This window comes from Mesoplodon mirus (genome assembly GCF_964341445.2).
Source record: "Mesoplodon mirus genome assembly, chromosome: 5".
NCBI classification, from domain to species: Eukaryota; Metazoa; Chordata; class Mammalia; order Artiodactyla; family Ziphiidae; genus Mesoplodon; species Mesoplodon mirus.
Genome location: NC_138980.1, coordinates 14,381,714 through 14,400,481, shown reverse-complemented (window position 1 = coordinate 14,400,481; position 18,768 = coordinate 14,381,714). Strand labels below are relative to the sequence as shown.

Below are 18,768 nucleotides of genomic sequence, written 5' to 3'. Positions count from 1 at the left end.
TTTGCGGAAGTTTGAGAGAACCTTTCTGACTCAGAAACTGCACTTGGTAACTGTCTCTTTCATTAAAAATGCACTGGTTATAGATATATCAAATATTAAAACCACTTCATTAAGATAGAACTGGTTTGTTTACTGTCTGACCAGCAGGATCAGTTTCTGTATTGAAGAGATTCTGTAACATCTGAATATTGACTGCTAAGCTTTTGTTTTGTTTTGCTTCTTCATCACCCTCTAATTGTCAGACTATGGTAAGTAACATCAGTTGCTGAAGGAAATTTACATATTTGGGATTCAAGATGCTGATGCTGGGAAATCGCCCACACGGTGGGTGTTAGGGGCTTCAACCAGTGGTTCTTGAATTTTTTTTACTGTGTTTCATAGTAAGAATTACAATTTACATCACAATCCAGTATACATAAAGGGAAAATTTTATAAAATGTTTTGAAGCAAGGGTTTCATGAAATAGAGTACCATTTCATGAAATGGTACTTTCCCTCAGTAATGTGGGATATACTCTGTTCTCAAATTTAATCATTCCTTTATAAAAATGTGCTGATTGTGACTCTCATGGTCATGATTTGGGAATGGAAAACACTAATTTAATTTGCCCACACTCGTAGCAGCCTTATGGGTGCCTCTAGAACGGCTTCTGCATAATTTAAGCATTCTTTTCCCTCACATGGGCTCTCACTTCTCTTTCTCTGTATGCTTCATGGTTCTGGCCACTGTAAATATATTCTGAAGAAACTCTGAAAGGGGCTGTGGAGGTTTTAAAATCCTTGCTTTCCCCTGGGGAGCCTCTGAGTGCTATCCAGGCGGTCCCACAAAGGGAAGGAGGGTGGCCCAGCTCTCTGGTTGGAGGAAGAGGAAACAGAATTAACAGATGTGAGCCTCCTTGACAGTTTCTTCTGAGGTTTGTTAAGAGTTTCTGAGGCCAGGTGTTGCTTGTTATTATTATTTTTATTATTAAAAATAATGTTGAGCCAGTTACTAAGTCAGGTTGAGTTTGGATGATAAAGATAAAAATTAACCCAGAGATCTAATACAATGGTGATCACTACCTAACAAGAATAAATCAGAATACCTTTTGTTTGTAAACTACTTTTACTCTGTAAAATGTTTTCATGCCCGTTGTCCCACTAAAACTTTGTGTGTGGTGGGAAGTAGGGGAACATTACCCTCTCCATCAGAATATTAGGAAGATGGGGGTCCTAACAGATCAAGGTTTTTCTAACTGTAAGTACCTTAAAAAGTGACGAACAATCTATCACTGGGGGCAGTTAAAGCAAGATAGAATAACCAACTGTAGAGGATGCGACACAGGTAATTCCCAGACTGAAGGAAAGTTTGGAGGAGATGATTCAGATTATGTGGACCTTAATGTTTTGGGGTCACAGACTCTTCTGAGTGTGGATGAAAGCGATAGGCCCTCTTAGAAAGAGAAAATGCACCTAACCATGGCACTTTGCCTATACTTTCCATGAGTTCCTGTATCTTTCAAACACATGGAGCCCATGTTGAGGACTTCTAGCACAGGAGATGTCTTCCACACTCTGTCACTAACTGGCTTTGCCTGAGTCCTAGGTCACATAGCCAACTGGTGACAGAACTGGACCTCAAATCCAGCCAGTCCAGGGCCTGTTTTATAGATCTGGCTTCCATGTGCCTCTACAACGGCTTCTGCTTCCCTCGAGCACAAAACTGCAAATTGATGGTAACCATCCTTGCAGTAGTTCTGCTTTTGACAAGCTCTGTGCCCGTGTACAAGTGAGGCCCTTAGACTATGAGCAATAGGACGGCCCAAGTCTTTGGTCTTCTCTCTGCTGAGGGTCTCCTCTGTTAGGTCCATAACCATTACACGACCAAAGACCATGGCTGTGACCCTCTCATTCTTCCTGTACTGGAAAATATTTTCTCCATCATGGGGTCTCTGGACTGGACTGTGTAACCACCCATTTAGTTTGTTGTTGTTGTTTGTTGTTTTTTGTGGTACGCGGGCCTCTCACTGTTGTGGCCTCTCCCGTTATGGAGCACAGGCTCCGGACGCACAGGCTCAGAGGCCATGGCTCATGGGCTCAGCCGCTCCACGGCACGTGGGATCTTCCCAGACCGGGGCACGAACCCGTGTCCCCTGCATCGGCAGGCGGACTCTCAATCACTGCGCCACCAGGGAAGCCACCCATTTAGTTTTGAGGTTACAAAATGTGTTGGTCATTGGCATGAACACAGTCCAAAGATAGGTCTTGTGTGGCCCATAAAATGTGTTTTAATTTTGTTTGGAATTTCCAACATTTAAAGTGGAGAGATTCATGCACAAGTTTGGATTGCTGATGTCTCTTGGAAAATGGGATTCTCTGACAACTTTGGTCTCAACTTCTCACAAGGTAACAGCTTATCAGAGCTGAGCAGGGGCTGAGCCCTCTGAGCAGTGAAAGCCTCTAGTGCGCCCTCTGTTCACCCCTGGCTCGCTTACTTCAGTTGTGTTCCCTGCTTGGTCCTGCAGGCATCTGAGTTTTTGGCTCCTGATCTATACCCACTTGCCCTTCCACCCACTACCATTCTCCTACCTCACATCACCCAGTCTACCACCTCTCTCTTCCTCACTATTTGTTTATTTAAACACATTCTGCTTTGTTTCACAAAGGACTTGAAGCTGATTATATGAAATACATGTAATAAAATAAAAAGAGATAAGGTAATAGGAAAAACTGCCTCAGAACATATTGATTAAATTAGGAGGTCGAGACCACGGGGGAAAAAGAGAACATAGAAATTCAGGTCATTCGTTCTAAGCAGTTCCTACACTTGAGCCACAAATTGGCTCTGAGATTTTACATATATCTTATTGTCTGTGAGAGAAAAACATATCAGTTTCTTAAGGGGAGCAAATTTTTTCCTGTAACTTGTCTCTAAAAGAATGTTTCCAACTGTTTCTATTTAGGTGGGGTTTGCTGTTAAGGGGCACAGAAAGTTGGTCAGTGAGAAGACTAATTACAAAATATATACCTGATTAAGAAGCTCTCCCACTGAAAGTAATGTGACCAAAGTAGTCAAGTTAGTTTAAACTTTTTTACCTCTCTGATACTGGTAATGCCACCAGGCGATGTCTAAGAAAAAGTAAGAAAACATTTTACCAAAACCATTCATCAAACAAGCAAAACACGCTTTTATTTTCTATGGAAAGTCTGCTCTGAGGGTGTCCAGGTCACCATCCAGCTTGACATATGCAAAGAAGTCTCTTGTTAACAGAGCTGGGACTGACCTTCTCCCATGGTCAGAACAGGCAAGAGCAACGGGTCACCTTGCAGTGCCCACGGCTCCTGGCAGGGAGCTCCTTGAGCATGCCCGCAGCCATGCAGCCATGCAGCCCGAAGAGAGGTGGGATGCCATGGGGCAGAGGATGAACGGATGTGGATGGGCCTTGGAAATACCTGCATGTTTGATTGAAGAGTGGCTTATAAGATAACCCTCCACAACGGAGGCCCCATTGCCACACTCTGCCACTTGGTGATTTGAAGCTGCATTCTTGCAGGATTCTTTATTCACTCACTCAACAACTATCAATGAAGTACCTACTATGTGTATCTCAGTGAATGAAACAAGTCTGTTCCCTGCTCTCATGGAGCTTACAATCTACAAGTCTTTGCTTCTCTCTTTCCTTCTCAAGCTTGATAAGTAACACAGATGCAGAAGAGGAAAAAGGGCTACTGAAGAAATGAATTAGCACATTCGGATGAGTGGGCAGGGCGGTTGAAGGCAAAATCTCCTATTACACTGAATGTAAAACATAAGGAAAAACATCAGACCTGGAAAATCCTCCATTGCACGGTGGAGTAGGGTGGATCCAGGTCCCAGAGAGTGGGAAACAGGCTCTATTTGCTGCTCTCCTGCTGGCCTTTTTGGACCGATTTGGGGGTCAGCCTAGTTTCCTCTGTAGGCTATTATGTGAACTTCCTCTTGTCTTTCCAGTATCCCTGACCAAGAGTGCATATGGCAGACCAGCCACCACTTTTAAGTGTGTCTTAGTCACTCCTTACCCAAAGCCCCAGGCAGGAAAGGCTTATTTTCCTGCTGCCCCTAAAAGTGGTGGTATAGGTGGGTGTCCTTTGGTAAGTATTTCTGCTCTTGTCTCCTGACCTGAATCCCATGGGAGAAACTTATTTTGCTGGATTTAGTTGCCCCCTTTTATCACTCTGATAGGTAGCATTTGTATTTATTTGTTTTTCTAGTAGAGGTTATTTTATTTTTATTTTTTTTGTGGTACGCGGGCCTCTCACTGTTGTGGCCTCTCCCGTTGCGGAGCACAGGCTCCGGACGTGCAGGCTCTGTGACCATGGCTCACGGGCCCAGCCGCTCCGCGGCATGTGGGATCTTCCCGGACCAGGGCACAAACCCATGTCCCCTGCATCGGCAGGTGGACTCTCAACCACTGCACCACCAGGGAAGCCCTACTAGTAGAGGTTATTTTTAGAATGGTTTTAATTTATAGAAAAATTGCACAGAAAATAGAGAGTTCTTATGTACCCCACCCTCACAGTGTCCCCTATTTTAACATCTTGCATTGGTGTGGTATATTTGTTACAATTGGAAAACCAGGATTGATATATTATTTTTAATTAAAGCCCATAGTTCACATTTGAGTTCACTCTTTGTGTGGTATAGTTCTGTAGGTTTTGACCAATGTATAATGCCATGTATCCACCATTATAGTATCCTACAGAATAGTTTTACTGCTCTAAAAATGCTAGGGTAGCATTCTTGCAGAGATATGTCTAAAACTATGGGCTGACCTTCTCTGGCATGCCAGGAATGTGACAGGTATTGGGAGAGAGATGAAAAGATATAATGTCTGTTCATATGGAGTTCTTAGACTGATGGGTAGGGCACACACATAGACCAAGAGTTACAAACTCAAATGCCAATTAATTTAGATGAGTTGGATGATGTATGTACAACCATAGAGAGTGGTGGGAACTGAGAACTGGAGAGCCATTGCCCCATGAAAGGGAAATAGCTGTTATGCAGCCAGTTGTTGTCATGTAGAATTTAAGCCTGGTGAGTCCAGATCTTCAGATTTTTCAAGAGATGCTACTATTAAAAGATGATTTGTGTCCTGATTCCTAGCTGTTATCAATGAATTTAACATTTATACATACAGCATGGGCCAAATATAATATTCCTGTTTGTAGAATATTGTGAATTGCTGGTCTGGAATTCTTCATTGGCAAATCATTCCAAGCAGTGTGGATATGGCTAAGACACTGGGAGCCAAGAGGAGGAAGCTCTTAACTAATGCCACTTGGATGGAGGGGACCAGAAGGGGCCGCAGGGAAGATTTCAAGGGGAGGTGATAATTTATTTGAGTCTTGAAGGAAGAGGGACAAAGGAACAGCATATGAAAAGGCACAGAAGCAGAAAAGTCCCTGGAATTGTAAGCTTTCTTGTAGCAGAGCTGACCTCTCACTGAGAAAAGCTAGAAAAGGAGGATTAAGAAAATCACATCTGTTTGGAGACCTACCAAGATAGCCTGAACTTTAGAAACCACGATTCTGGAGGGAAGAAAAACTCATTAGAGTGAGTCTGACAATCAATGCTGCTTTTTAACTCAAGTGCGTTTAAAGTGGCATGGGTAATGAGATTGAGAAACTGAGCAAAAATGGTCTGCTAAGCAAAGAATGTGAGCAGAACTCTCAGCAATCTGGGAAGACAAAAATTGGATCAGTGCCACAAAGACATTCAGGACTTGAGGGGCCCAGACTGGAGGGGCCACAGAGAAATGAGCCTGGTAGCCCTAGCTGCTTATTCCCTCAAGGCTTTTGCTAATTCCTAAGTGATACAGGTCAAGAGAAACTGAGCAAAAGCCACGGCCAAAATGTGGTAGAGCCAAAACGGAGCTTTTGGCAGGCTCACAGTGTTGGGAGTTAAGTGCTGGAGTTCTGGGTCTTCCTAGGAGGAGGGTTCCTGGTAAACACCCAGGCTTTCAGTTTGACCCCTAAAGGATTACATTCTAGGAGCAAGAACAAGTTAGAAATAGATCAGGCCTTACAAAGATTGAAATCCAGCCTCAAAATAGCTCATTCCCTGTTTGGATTAAGTTTATCTGCCCCTACTCTGTTACCTCCTAGAAGTTGAAGGCTCAGCTAGGTAGTTTACAGATTTTTTATTCTAATGTCCACTTTTCATTGAAAACTTGCCAGGCATATTAACAGACAGGACCAAAAGAAAAAGATAGAATATAGCAATGTAGGAATAGATTTATGGGATTTAGATATTGGACCAATCAAACATGGGCTTTAAAATAATAATGAAATATGCTCAAGAAAATAGATAAAAAGGTGGAGAATTTTACCAGAGGACCAGAATATATACAAGAAAGTAAGTTTAAAATTCTAGAAATGAAAAGTGTATTATCCAAAATTAACAACTAAATAGACCAATTTATCAGTAGGTTATGCACAGATGAAGAGAAAATTAATGATTTGGTAGATAGGTTGAGAGAAAAATATACTTACTGATGCACAAGAGAGAAAAAAATGTGAAGTACAGATAAGAGCATAAGACATGATGAAAAATTCTAACTTAGGTATAATTGGAGTTCCAAAAACGAAGGAGATAAAGAATGATGCTGAAGCAATATTTGAAGAGATAAATAAATGAGAATTTTAAAAATGGATATAATAAATCAAGCCACAGATTCAAGAAGCACTACAAACCTGAAGCAGATAATCACAAAGAAAAACCACACCTAGGAACATCACAGTAAAACTGCTGAAATACAAGACAAACAGAAAATCTTCCATACAAGAGAGTAATCTTCAAGTTATAACCAAACCTTAACTAAATGCTGCTTGCAAGCATAAAGACACAGCAAAGGCAAAAGTAAAAGAATGTAAAAGGATACAGCATGCAAATACAAATCAAGAAATCCTGTCATGGCTATTTTAACATCAGCTAAAATAAACTTTAAGGCAAGAAGCTTTGCTGGAGAGAAAGAGGGAGTTTTCATAATGAAAGGGGCCATTCACTAGGAAGACATAACAGAATTCTAAATTAGTATGCAATAAGAATATAACTTGAAAATACATATATAGCAAAGGCTAACAGACCCAAAAGGAGAGATAGCAAATTCATAATCAGAATTGGAGATTTTAAAACACCTCTCTCAGAAACTGATAAAAAAAAGATCAATAAGCGTATAGAAGATATGAGCAATGCAATGAACAAACTTGGCCTCACTGACACATGTAGATCTCTTTACCCAACAATCATAGAATACACACCCTTTCCAAGTGCACATAGAACACTTACCAAATTTGATCGTTTCCTGGCTCCTAAAGCCAATCTCAAAAAAGTTCAAAGAACTGAAATTATTCAGAACGTTTTCTGTCCAAAGGGAAATTAAACAAGAAATCAAGAGTAAAAAGAAAACAAGGAAATCTCCAAATGTTTGGAAATCAAGCAACATGGTTCTAATTCCTAAGTGTCCCATGTATCAAAGAAGAAATCTCATGGAAATCAGAAAGTATTTTGAAGTAAATGACAATGAAAATATGACATATTGAAACTTGTAGGATGCCATTAAAACTGTACCCAGAGGGAAATTTTTTTTTTTTTTTTTGCTGTACGCGGGCCTCTCACTGTTGTGGCCTCTCCCGTTGCGGAGCACAGGCTCCGGACGCACAGGCCCAGCGGCCATGGCTCACGGGCCCAGCCGCTCCGCGGCACATGGGATCCTCCCAGACCGGGGCACGAACCCGCATCCCCTGCATCGGCAGGCGGACTCTCAACCACTGCGCCACCAGGGAGGCCCCCAGAGGGAAATTTAAAAGAGCATAACATACTCGAGCTGCAAATAATTTATGTGACAGTGTGCATGCAGTTGAATGCTGTGCTATCTCTTTTATCATATTTTTCGTGTTTCCAGAGATTCATTTTTAATGTTGCCTAAACTATGTTCATTACATTGGAGACTATATTAGTGATAGCATGCTGGCATTTGAAAATGTAATTTTTTGCTCTCCCCTATACATAGTTTGTTGGTTTATTCTGGGCAACTTTAACACCATCTTTTGATTGACAGATTAACCCAAGGTAATCAGGGGTGAAGATCCTTGTTGGTGTCTGTGTGGAGCCGAGGGGGAAATAAGCTCCATTTGGACCCTTAAGTATAATCCTGGAAGCTGAGATTCTTACAGCCAAGGCTTAGAGGTGAGTCATAAGCTCAAGCAGACACACACAGCACACAACTCATCAGCTCTGAATTTTATAAACTTAACGATGAGTCTCAGGAGTGCTGAGCCTTGATAAAGATTTTTCTGAGTGTTCCAGACATTTTTTTCAGTCTTCTTGGTTCAATAAAACTCAAATCATGTTTTGCTCCAAGCATTGGTTCTCTTAATCTTGAAACCCTCCTGACCCTTTTAAACAAAATTGAATTTATATGTTTCTCATTCATTTACACCTTATTCCTGAAAATGTTCTGAAGAAAACAGAGTCCTACCAAAAATAATATTTGAGTACTGCTACTTCCATCAGATGGGAGGTTTTCCAGATTAAATGTCTCAAAAAATATATATATACTTACTTGAAATATATATATATGTATATATATGTGTGTGTGTATGTATATATGTACATATATATATATATATATAGAGAGAGAGACAGAGAGAGAGAGAGAGAAAGTATTTCAGTTCTCTGACCTTTCTCCTCAAATGGGGGTGTTTTTGAGGGTGGCCTTCAGATCAGCACACTGGGTGAGGTGTGTGGAAGGGGCATGTCAGATGCACGTTGTACTTCTTGGGGGTGGTGGTAGTGGTAGAAATTGTCAGGAATGTAATGCAATTATTAGAAGTCCACAAAATCACTACACAGATTGTGACATAAGTCACCGTTCTTTTGATTGTGTGGCCGTGTAACATTCACACAGTTTTCACCAAGAATGAAAAAACAAAGAAACTCCTGGGAAAGAACTAAGTCACCTACGTCCCAGGGTTGGCAGGAAGGAGCCCTAAAAGGTATTTCAGGACAAGGAGCAAGGCTACATATGTTAGGGACTCTTGTGTCCCCTCATCTCCAAAGCAAACACTTCTGTCCAGCTAAGCCCCCAACCAGGCTGCAGAGTAGAAATAAATGTCAGGCTCACTGCAGTGTCTCAACCACAAGCAAAAATCTCTATATAATGTTGTAAGTGGACCTTTTTGTCTGGAAAAAGTGTCCCCGGATGAAACTTTTGATGATTTATTTAGGTAGCTCCAGCAGTTTCTACAGCTCTAGGGGGGAATTAGTTATATCCTGCCACCAGCTAGTATTCAGGAAGTAGTGGGGAAACCTCCCACCATGTCTCCTTTGGTCTCATCTGGACATTGCTCTGAAGTTCCAGCACATGGGGACAGTCAGTTAATGAGCAGTGGCTGCCCTGCTTTGGGGACAGAGGGCATACTATGCAGGATGAGTGGTTCTAGAATATTTCTGCAGGAAATCAGAGGATTACATGGGTGGGATTTTGTTACTTCTCTTGACTGGGAGGCTAAAATGATTTATTGCAAATTAGGTGGAGGAAAAAATAGTGTCTAGATGCTTTTAGTATTAAGATGGAAAAATGAAGGTACAGAGAGAGGCTGAAGGAATTACTCAAAGGAAAGTAAAATTGCCATGTGAATAAGACTTGTCTCGGGCTTCCCTGGTGGCGCAGTGGTTGGGAGTCCGCCTGCCGATGGAGGGGACGCAGGTTCGTGCCCCGGTCTGGGAGGATCCCACGTGCCATGGAGTGGCTGGGCCCGTGAGCCATGGCTGCTGGGCCTGCATGTCCGGAGTCTGTGCTCCACAACGGGAGAGGCCACGGCAGTGAGAGGCCCACGTACCACAAAAAAAAAAAAAAAAAAAAAAAAAGACTTACCTCAAGTTGGCATAGAATTTTCTCATTCATGGAAACTCATTGGATCAAGGTCAGGCTAAGGTGTCAGTCTTTCAGTCTGCTTTTTGAAGAGTAGTTAACTGCCATCCAGATAACTTGACAACTTCCTGAGTGATGGTTTCCAAGCAGAGGGCTTGCTTTGATGCGCTGGTAAGTGTTTAACAACTGGCTCTTGGGGGAGTGGGGGAGAAGCCTGCTTGATAGAATTTTCCAATATCCTTGGAGCAAATATTCCCATCATAGCCTAGTTCAGACTATCAACATGAAGTCACTGAATATGGATTTGGGAAGTGAAACCCATGATTCACCAGTATGACCTGACTCCATCACATTATAACTACTATTTTAGAAGAACTGTCTTATGCTCAACTATCCCAAATTCATGTACTAAAGACCTGAAAGCCAGTTCAATACTAGTGAAATACTCAATTTCACAGAGTAGGTTTAGCCCCTGTAACCCAACCAAATAAACCCTTTCTTTGTTAGTGGAAAAATAAACTCCTGTATGCCATACAGAATAATCACAAGCAGGGAAATAATGGAGACTGGCCAAGTGAGCTTTTTCTGGAATTCAGTATTAATGTATCCTCATATTAAGTGCCTGTCTTGGTGAGCTCAGAGAGCATGCTAATAGTTTTAGAATTGATCTAATCATCTCACTGTCCGTAGGAGGTATGTGGTCATTAGACTAATTTGAGTTATAATCATACCCATCTTGTAGCTGTGAATCTAAAGAGATAAGATATATAAAGTGCTCTCTGCATACAGTAGGTGCACAAAACTGTTATTCCCACCTTCTAGTGTATTAAGATTGTGATTTTAAGGGTCATTCTCAACAGCAGAATCCAATAATCATGTTTGTTAGACACTTTCTAGGTCATGATTACTTTTCTGATGGATCTAGTTAATTATGTGTGCTTCTCTTCGATATAGGAAAATTTTCTTGTTCTGTGATTTACTCTGTCAGATAGGCACCCAGTTGCCAGTTCAGGTTGGACATTAACTAGCTAAAGCGAATATTATCATTCTATATTAACTGCAATGGACATAAGCAAACACAAGACTCTGGATGAAAGAGCTGTTAAGCATCTCGGTCTGCAGACTGCCAGGGAACAGGGCAGAGTTTCTGTGGGTGGTAGACACCAGAAATGCAGGGCCTGTGGTGTTAGCAAATAGACATAATAACTGCCGGTCATTGAGAGAATTTCCTGCCTCTCCTCCCTTAGAGTTATTACCTGGCTCCATGTCCTCTGCCCTTAATAATCCAGACACAGTGTGCATTGCTATGGTCCATTTCTTAGCTGGAGAAGGGAACTGGATGTTACCCTCAACTGGAACAGGAGCTGCCAAATGCAAGGACTGCAGCCAGGTTGTCTGAGAATGTCTGCCTGCCTGCCCAGAGGCAGGGAGAAGGTGGCAAGGTGTCATCTCCAGGACTCAGCTCCGAAGCCTGTTAACCGTGCACTTAATAAATGAAGACTTGGCAGACACACCTTGAATTATTAATGAAGTTATTCAGCTTTGATTGTTTCCTTCTTTGGTGGAAAGGTTATTCACTCAAATGCCTTTGATTAGACTATACACTACATCACAATTGGGCTTATTTTATGTGCAACTTTATGGTGATAACAGTTCTGTCTCATTTAGAAGCAAATCAGACGTTATGAACTTCGTGATTTATTAATGTTTTGATTTCTATAACTGTCAGTGCATCTCATATCCCATCAGAGAGCCCGAGAACAATCAGTGCAGGGCCAATAAAAATGTAAAATGAAACCATCGTTAAAAAAAGGAAAGACTGCCTGTTAAAAAGCGCCGCTGCCTCTCCGAGTTGTTTCAGGATCCAGGTCATTACCACGAAGGCCTCCTCCACCCCCCAGCCCCACCCCTTCCCCCTGCACAGCCCCACTTAAGCACAGCCTGCATGAGACTGTCTGGGGAGGTTCCGTCCTGCTTGTCTTTTCTGTGTGGACTGAAATAAAACACAAGAGGTGAAGAGTCGAAATGGAGGGGCCCCTGGAGCCTGCACCCAGACTTCTCATCCTCGAGAAAGCAGGATAAGGGGGTCTCTCTCCATCAAATTCACCCCACTACAACCCACCACCTCTCTGCTGAATCTTCAGGATAAAGCCCAGATTCCCCAGCTGGCGTTGAAGAGTCTATCCTGGGGGTCCAGTTTACCTTTCCGGAACAATTCCCCAAAACTACACGGCACGGATCTTTTGCAATAGCTGCAGATTCTACTGGTATGTGGACCCCTATCTCTGCCAAAGCATGTGATCAGCTGATCCCAACCCCAGGCACCCCGAAACCTAAGAGCCATCTCCTCCGGGCAGCTCTCAAAAACCACCACATGGAAAGCTCTCGGTCTGTCCAAACTCCTGAAGCACTTATTATCTCTGAACAATCACCCAGTAGGTATCAGAATCTACCTTTGGGTGTTGCAGTTTACATTTACAGGAGTGAGGTGATGTGGAGTGGGAGTAGGGAGACTGTGTCTTGTCCTTATTTTTGTTTTGTTTTTAGTATCCCACTATATGATGTCTAGTATCTGCTTTGCACATAGTAGGTGAATAGTAAGTGCTCATTATTTGCCAGAAGTGCGTAGAGCTATTAGGAGCTGAATGGGAATTACATTAAGAGTCCCAAGACAGCAGCCAAGAAACTATCTGGAAAGCAGCTGGCTAATTTAGTGGCTAATTCTGTCATTCGACAGTTTAGTTCTGAAATCACAATCTGGCAGTCCACAGGGTACAGTTGTTATCTCACTCCTTTTAAATGTGAATTTTGCCAACATTTATTTCACATAAAATATGGATTTTGGCTTCTCTCTAGAAATCTGAAGTTACAGCTCTGCAGGCCTGCATTATCACATAGCACAGCTGGCTGGAGCAGAGAAGAAGCTGCTCGCTCTAGACAGAGCAAGTATACTCTAGTAAACCGCAGACCCTACTACTCCCTATTACCTCTCCAACGCTAAGACCAAGGGAGGGTTGTTATCGATCATCGTTCATTTACATTAACTGCCTGAGTCTGTGGTCCTGTTTAACAGCCCCTCTCTCCTACCCCATACCATATTTTTCCAAGTGACTTTTGTGTGTTTTGTGATATTCTAGAAATGTGACCGAATTTCATTTATTGGGTTCCAGGAAACATGGAGAAAATAAGGGTGCCCTGTGATCAGAGAGGACCTTTGTACAGATTCAGGCTGTGTCCTTAGATGATGCTTCTGTGCTGCTAACATCACATGAATCAAGAATGGGGTTGAGGGCTTTCCTGGTGGCGCAGTGGTTGAGAGTCCGCCTGCCGATGCAGGGGACACGGGTTCGTGCCCCAGTTGGGGAGGATCCCACATGCCGCGCGGAGCGGCTGGGCCCGTGAGCCATGGCCGCTGAGCCTGCACGTCCGGAGCCTGTGCTCCACAACGGGAGAGGCCACAACAGTGAGAGGCCCGCGTACTACAAAAAAAAAAAAAGAATGGGGTTGACATACAGGTTCTGTTTCAGTACACTTCAGCCTTCTATTTTACAGAGCCCACTTCACATCGCTTAGCTCCTGTGAGATACGTGTTATATTATTTTCATTTTACAGAGGAGAAAACTGAGGTTCAGAGAAAATATTATTATTCCCTTTTATTAAGAGAAATGGAACAAGAGATCTTAGAGACATCCCTGAGGTTATCAAGATGGTGAGTAGAAGTGCAAAGACTAACCTCATCATGTGATTGACAGTCAGATACTTACTGGCATAAAGGACCACCCTATGGGTCTCCCATGGGCCCGCTCCTGTGTCTTTGTGTTTGTTCCTCTGTCTCAGCAAATCAGGGGCTACATTCCTCTACCCAAGCTTCTCACACTTTCTGCACTTGAGGATTTACAGAGCCCAGTCTGTGGCAGGAGGGAAGATACCAAGTGGCTTCAGGGTTTTTCTCCCTATAACTTCCTCTGCCTCAAACTCTGCCACCTACTTAGCATTTCTAATTTTGTTTCCTGTTTCTGAGTATGAGGGTAGCCTTCACTATGGGTGACAAGTTGTAGAAGTCACAGAGCATATGAGTTACGGAGAGGTACACTGATCCTGCCCTCTAACTTCACAGATATGGCTCCCGGGGCCCAGAGAGGGAACCGGACTTGTTCAAGGTCACACACTGGATTCCTGGCAGAGCGGGATTAAACTCGGGTCAGTCCTTCTGGCAATCCAGTATTTTTTTCACAGCACTATTTACTCCTTCAACAAATAATTACTGAGCGCCTACTAGATGCCAGTCACTCTTCCAGGCACTGGGGATAAAGAAGTGAACAGAGGTGGTGATGTGTCCTGTGAATGACGATAAAGCAGGGTTACAGGACTAGAGAAATGGGTCATGGGAGGCACTATTTTATACAGGGTGGTCAGGGAAGGTGGCAACCCAATTAGGCATCAGTAAGTGGGGAATAATGGTAAGCTTTGCAGCCAAAATAGTCAGGTCTGAATCCCAGCCCTGCAGCTTAATAGTGGACGAGCCTGAGCAAGTTCTGTATTCTGAGACTCACAGTAAAATGGGCACAGTAGCACCCATCTCCCAGGCTGTTGGGATCAGAGGAACCACTGCACAGAAAGTGCCTGACTTGTAGAAGGCACTCAGTGAAGTCCCCTCCTCACTTTAGTGCAGGGGCCTCAGCTTTCTAATAGGTGTCTTTGCTTGGCTATGAGAGGGATGCAACCTACAAAGAGCCCGCATAACACTCCATTTGCCAGGGTTGGCCAGCTGGAAGGCTTTTGTAGATTAAGAGGATGAACAAGCCAGGGTTAATTAGCTGAGTTAGTTTGTGAAGGCATTAGTGGGTCACAGGGCTCTGAAGCTATTTAATCTGAGGAGTGGTGGGTGGCAACTGCTAAGCTTGGAGTGATGCTTTGATGCAACTTCCCAGATTGGAGCTGTGGCTTGGAATTCCCAGCCCTTCTGAGAGAAACAGTATTTCTCATCATTAGACATAAGTCTCAAAGTGGCTTACAGTAAAGCTTAAGCTGGATCATAGAAGTCTTTGAAAATTAAGTCTCAAATATAAGAAACCCAAACAGCTTCTGCACGTGCCTTCTCTGTGAAGCCTTCCCAGGCCCCCCGCCTTCATCTCGAGGCCTGATAAATTCTGTCTATAGCGGTCAATTCTACAGGATGACGGGGTGGGGACACGGCAGGAGAAGGCACACTTTCCTTTTCACTTTACAGCTTTGTTACTGTTTGAAATATTTTTTAAGCTATATGTATGGATTGCTATTATAATTTTAATGTTTTGGTTAAAAACATTACATTTTGAGTAGGATAATGTAAGTAGATGCCATTTATTTCATCGTGAAGCTGGTCCTAGTTAAGTCTGGCCCAGTGCAAATCAGCGTTTTCTAGTGCAGTGGGTCTAGCTGTGTTTGTTGTGATGGTGCTTTTGTGGAATCAGAGTTTTTTCAAACAAAACATTATATTGCGATGGTCACTGGTGCTCATCACAAACTATTTTTGGTTCTCCTTCCAAGCACTTCCTGCTCCTTTGAAGTTAGGTATGATCATGTGACTGGTGTTGGCCAATCCAATGGGAACAGGAGTGATGTGTGTCCTGGGGTGAAGGTAGAGATTAAGCAAATGATCTCTGAATTACAGCTGAGCAAAGTGCTATGAAGGAAAGGTAGGGGATGTCATAGGAACTTAAACAGAAAGACCTAGCCGTAACTGCAGGGCTTCTCTGTAGCAGTCCAGAAGGATGGGAATGGAATGGCCAGGTGGAGAGTGAGGGCAGGGGGAAGGAACAGCCTCTCCAAGGACTCTGCGGTGGGAAGAAGAGAGGCCTGCTCTAGGAGGTGACATCTGCATCTAGGATATGACAGAAAGCCCCCCAGTCCGTCTGGAGGCTGGGACGTGGTGAATAAGGGACAGAGGAGTGTGAGGTGGGCATGGACCATATTGTGCCAGGCCTGGGGCCCATGTGAACAGTTTTAGGAGTGGCAAACAGCAAAGCAAGTACAGTACAGAGGGTTTTATCTTATTGAGAAGCCAGTGGACAGTTATGAGTTATACTATTAATCACCCAATGAGGGCTGATGTTAATCATAAGAGAACTGGTGCATCCTTGGCCCCCTCCCACTTGCTGGGACTTCATGGCGAATGGCTTTGCAGTGCAGGTCTCTGCCTGATGGCCTTCCTATCCTTGCTGGCTCATTGCAATAGAGAGCCTCTGTTAAGCAAACAGGACTGAGACCTTAGACTTGGTCCCAGCTCTCTGCAAGTGAGGGAAAAGGAGGAAAGTCTCTTTCTCCCTATCAGTTAATAATTATACCTACAATTTGAGATATTTGAAGTTTCAGCTGGAATGCCAAGGGGCATGGTTATTCCTATTTAGAATGTCATAGGCTGAGTCAGGCTTGGCTGGAGACCTGACTCCATGGCATCAAGAAAACTAAAGCTGAAGAAAATCTCCTAGGACTGTTAAGATTTTTTTCTAGCTAATCAGTAACTTCCTTCTTTATTCTTATTTTAGTTGGCCCATGACCCTGAAGGGGGAAACAGGTCCTAGTAGTTGTAATTAAAAGGGAGAGATTAAATATGCAAAAGAGATGTAATAATTATTGAAACAAAGTCTAGGAAGCAATGGAACCAGGATTAAGGATGTGGGTAACCCTATACATATTTCATATCATTTCTCAGAAATATTCCTAGAAGTAGAAAAAAGAAGGCTTTATAAAATAGGAAATTTCTGTCTATCTGTCTGTCTATCTATCTACCTATCTCTAGCATATCACATATAAACATTTTAGCAGTGGTTATCTGTGAAGGTTGGGGTTTGGATGGCTGTTATATGTGTATTTTTTAAACTTTCTGCAATGATTAAGTACAAATTTCTAAAAAGGAGCAATCCATGAAAGGTTTTTTTTTTGTTTTGTTTTGTTTTTTTTTTGTGGTACGCGGGCCTCTCACCATCGTGGCCTCTCCCGCTGCGGAGCACAGGATCCAGACGCACAGGCCCAGCAGCCATGGCTCACGGGCCCAGCCACTCCGCGGCATGTGGGATCCTCCCAGACCGGGGCACGAACCTGTGTCCCCTGCATTGGCAGGTGGACTCCCAACCACTGCGCCACCAGGGAAGCCCCATGAAGGTTATTTTCAAGTCGACTTAAAGAACAAATGTGGAACACCTCGGAAGCCCTGGTATTGGGGGTGGGCATATGAGGATGGGGCCCCTCTGGCTTGGGGAATCTTTGTGTAGCCTCGGCAACATGTTAGATTCATCAATCTCAGTTTTAACACAGGGAAATAGTAGAAACCATCTCTACTTTTTAGGGCTCTTGTGAGATTTCAATAAGTTGATGAACAAAGATGCAACTGGCGTGGAGTACAGGTTCAGCAGGTGATAAACAGTTCCTGATAACTCTTCCCTGACCTATGAAGAAAAGAGACACAGCCCAGCTAGAAGCAGCAGTTTGGACAGGGCGCCCTCTAGTCTAGAGGAGGCATTTCTCAGATATCAGGGGGTGGGAATGAGGGGGGAGGGTCTTCCATTGGTCAGAATAGTAGCTGACATTTCAGAAGCATTTCCTAGGTACCAGGCCAGCATCTAGGGCTTCATGTATATTATCTCACGTAACCCTTCCCAAACCCTGTGAGCTCCACACTGCTACCCTTTTAAAGACAAAGAACCTGAGACTCAGAGATGTAAGGTAATCTGCCCAAGGCCACACAGTTAGTAAATGACAGACCTGAGACTCAAATCCAGGTCTGCTTGGTGCCAAAACCCATGTTCTTAACTGCTGTGTTATATTGCATGAGCTTTATAACCACATCAAACTGGGTTAAAATCCCAACTTTGTCACTTGGATGTGGTCTAACCCAGGTCTTATGGTCCTCATGGGGACTAAATGTGACAAGGTATGTGCACGACCTGTGCCTGGTGCCCAGGAGTGCTTGTCATGTGGCAGCTCCCTTGCTTCCACATCTGGGTCCCCAAGAGGATATTCCCACAGCTTTTTGGTCTTCTGAGGAAGTTTCTGAAAGCTACACTGCTGAAAAAGCAATTTTTTTGCTGTAGCTGTGTGGATAGATTTTTAATATTTAATTAGGGAGACCTTCAGCTTGGAGAGAGGGCAGGACTTGTTATTAAATCCCTGCTGCTTGGTCTCCCTCACATGCCCGTGGGATTATTCATTCATTTCCAGTCACACAATTTAATATTGCAACAGCTAATGGGGAGATGTTGATAATTTGTAAAACTGGTTGGTCCCGAGGCCACTAGAGAAGCTCCACGCCTGGGCCTGGTGTGGGGCTAAAGCAGATGCTCTGGAGAGAGGGCTCCTGAGAGCTTCCTGCTTATTATCTTCAAACATTCATGAGTGCCTTCTGAGAAGCCATGTTGAGAGCAATGAAGACTAGAGTGTTCACTGCACAGTTGCATCCTCAAGGAGTTAGGACACTGGGACACCTGCATTAAATGCATTAAAGGGTTTTTGTGGTAAAATTCATACCCAGGATTTGTTTTAATCAGGTACCTTAAGACACACAGACATGAAAATGACTGTCATGAAGGAAGAAGTTTATACTCACAGATCCCTAGAAATGGGAGGCACAGTATGGCAATGCAGGGCCACACAGGGAAGCACCAGGGTCAGTCAGGAGACAGAGATGGATTAGAGGGGAGAGCATGGCCCAGAGCCTTTGCTGGGGATTTTGTGGGAAGGAATCGGCAAGGCAGGATAGGTATGCTGAGTAAGCTTAGGATTGGAAAGTTTGAATGATGTGGCAGCCTCTGGGCTACAGGGGTGTCCCTAGTTGTCTGGTACCTGGCCCTGGGGTGATTTAGGGCAGAGAGAATATTGGCTTGGTGTGTGAGAGT

The 18,768-nt window shown here is 43.5% G+C and overlaps 1 protein-coding gene across 5 annotated transcripts in view; it reads right to left on the bottom strand.

Annotated features, from left to right (window-relative positions):
• Window positions 1–18,768, bottom strand: part of KCNIP1 (potassium voltage-gated channel interacting protein 1) — a gene marked incomplete at both ends in the record, with an annotated part of 348,512 nt that overhangs the window by 12,943 nt on the left and 316,801 nt on the right. For 2 of the 5 annotated variants that reach the window (XM_082622579.1, XM_082622581.1), the window contains one exon: window positions 3,075–3,107. The exons of the other annotated variants lie outside the window; for them this stretch is intronic. In XM_082622579.1, coding sequence (XP_082478705.1) covers window positions 3,075–3,107 — 33 coding nt within the window. The remainder of the gene's footprint in view (window positions 1–3,074; window positions 3,108–18,768) is intronic. 5 annotated transcript variants of the gene reach the window in all.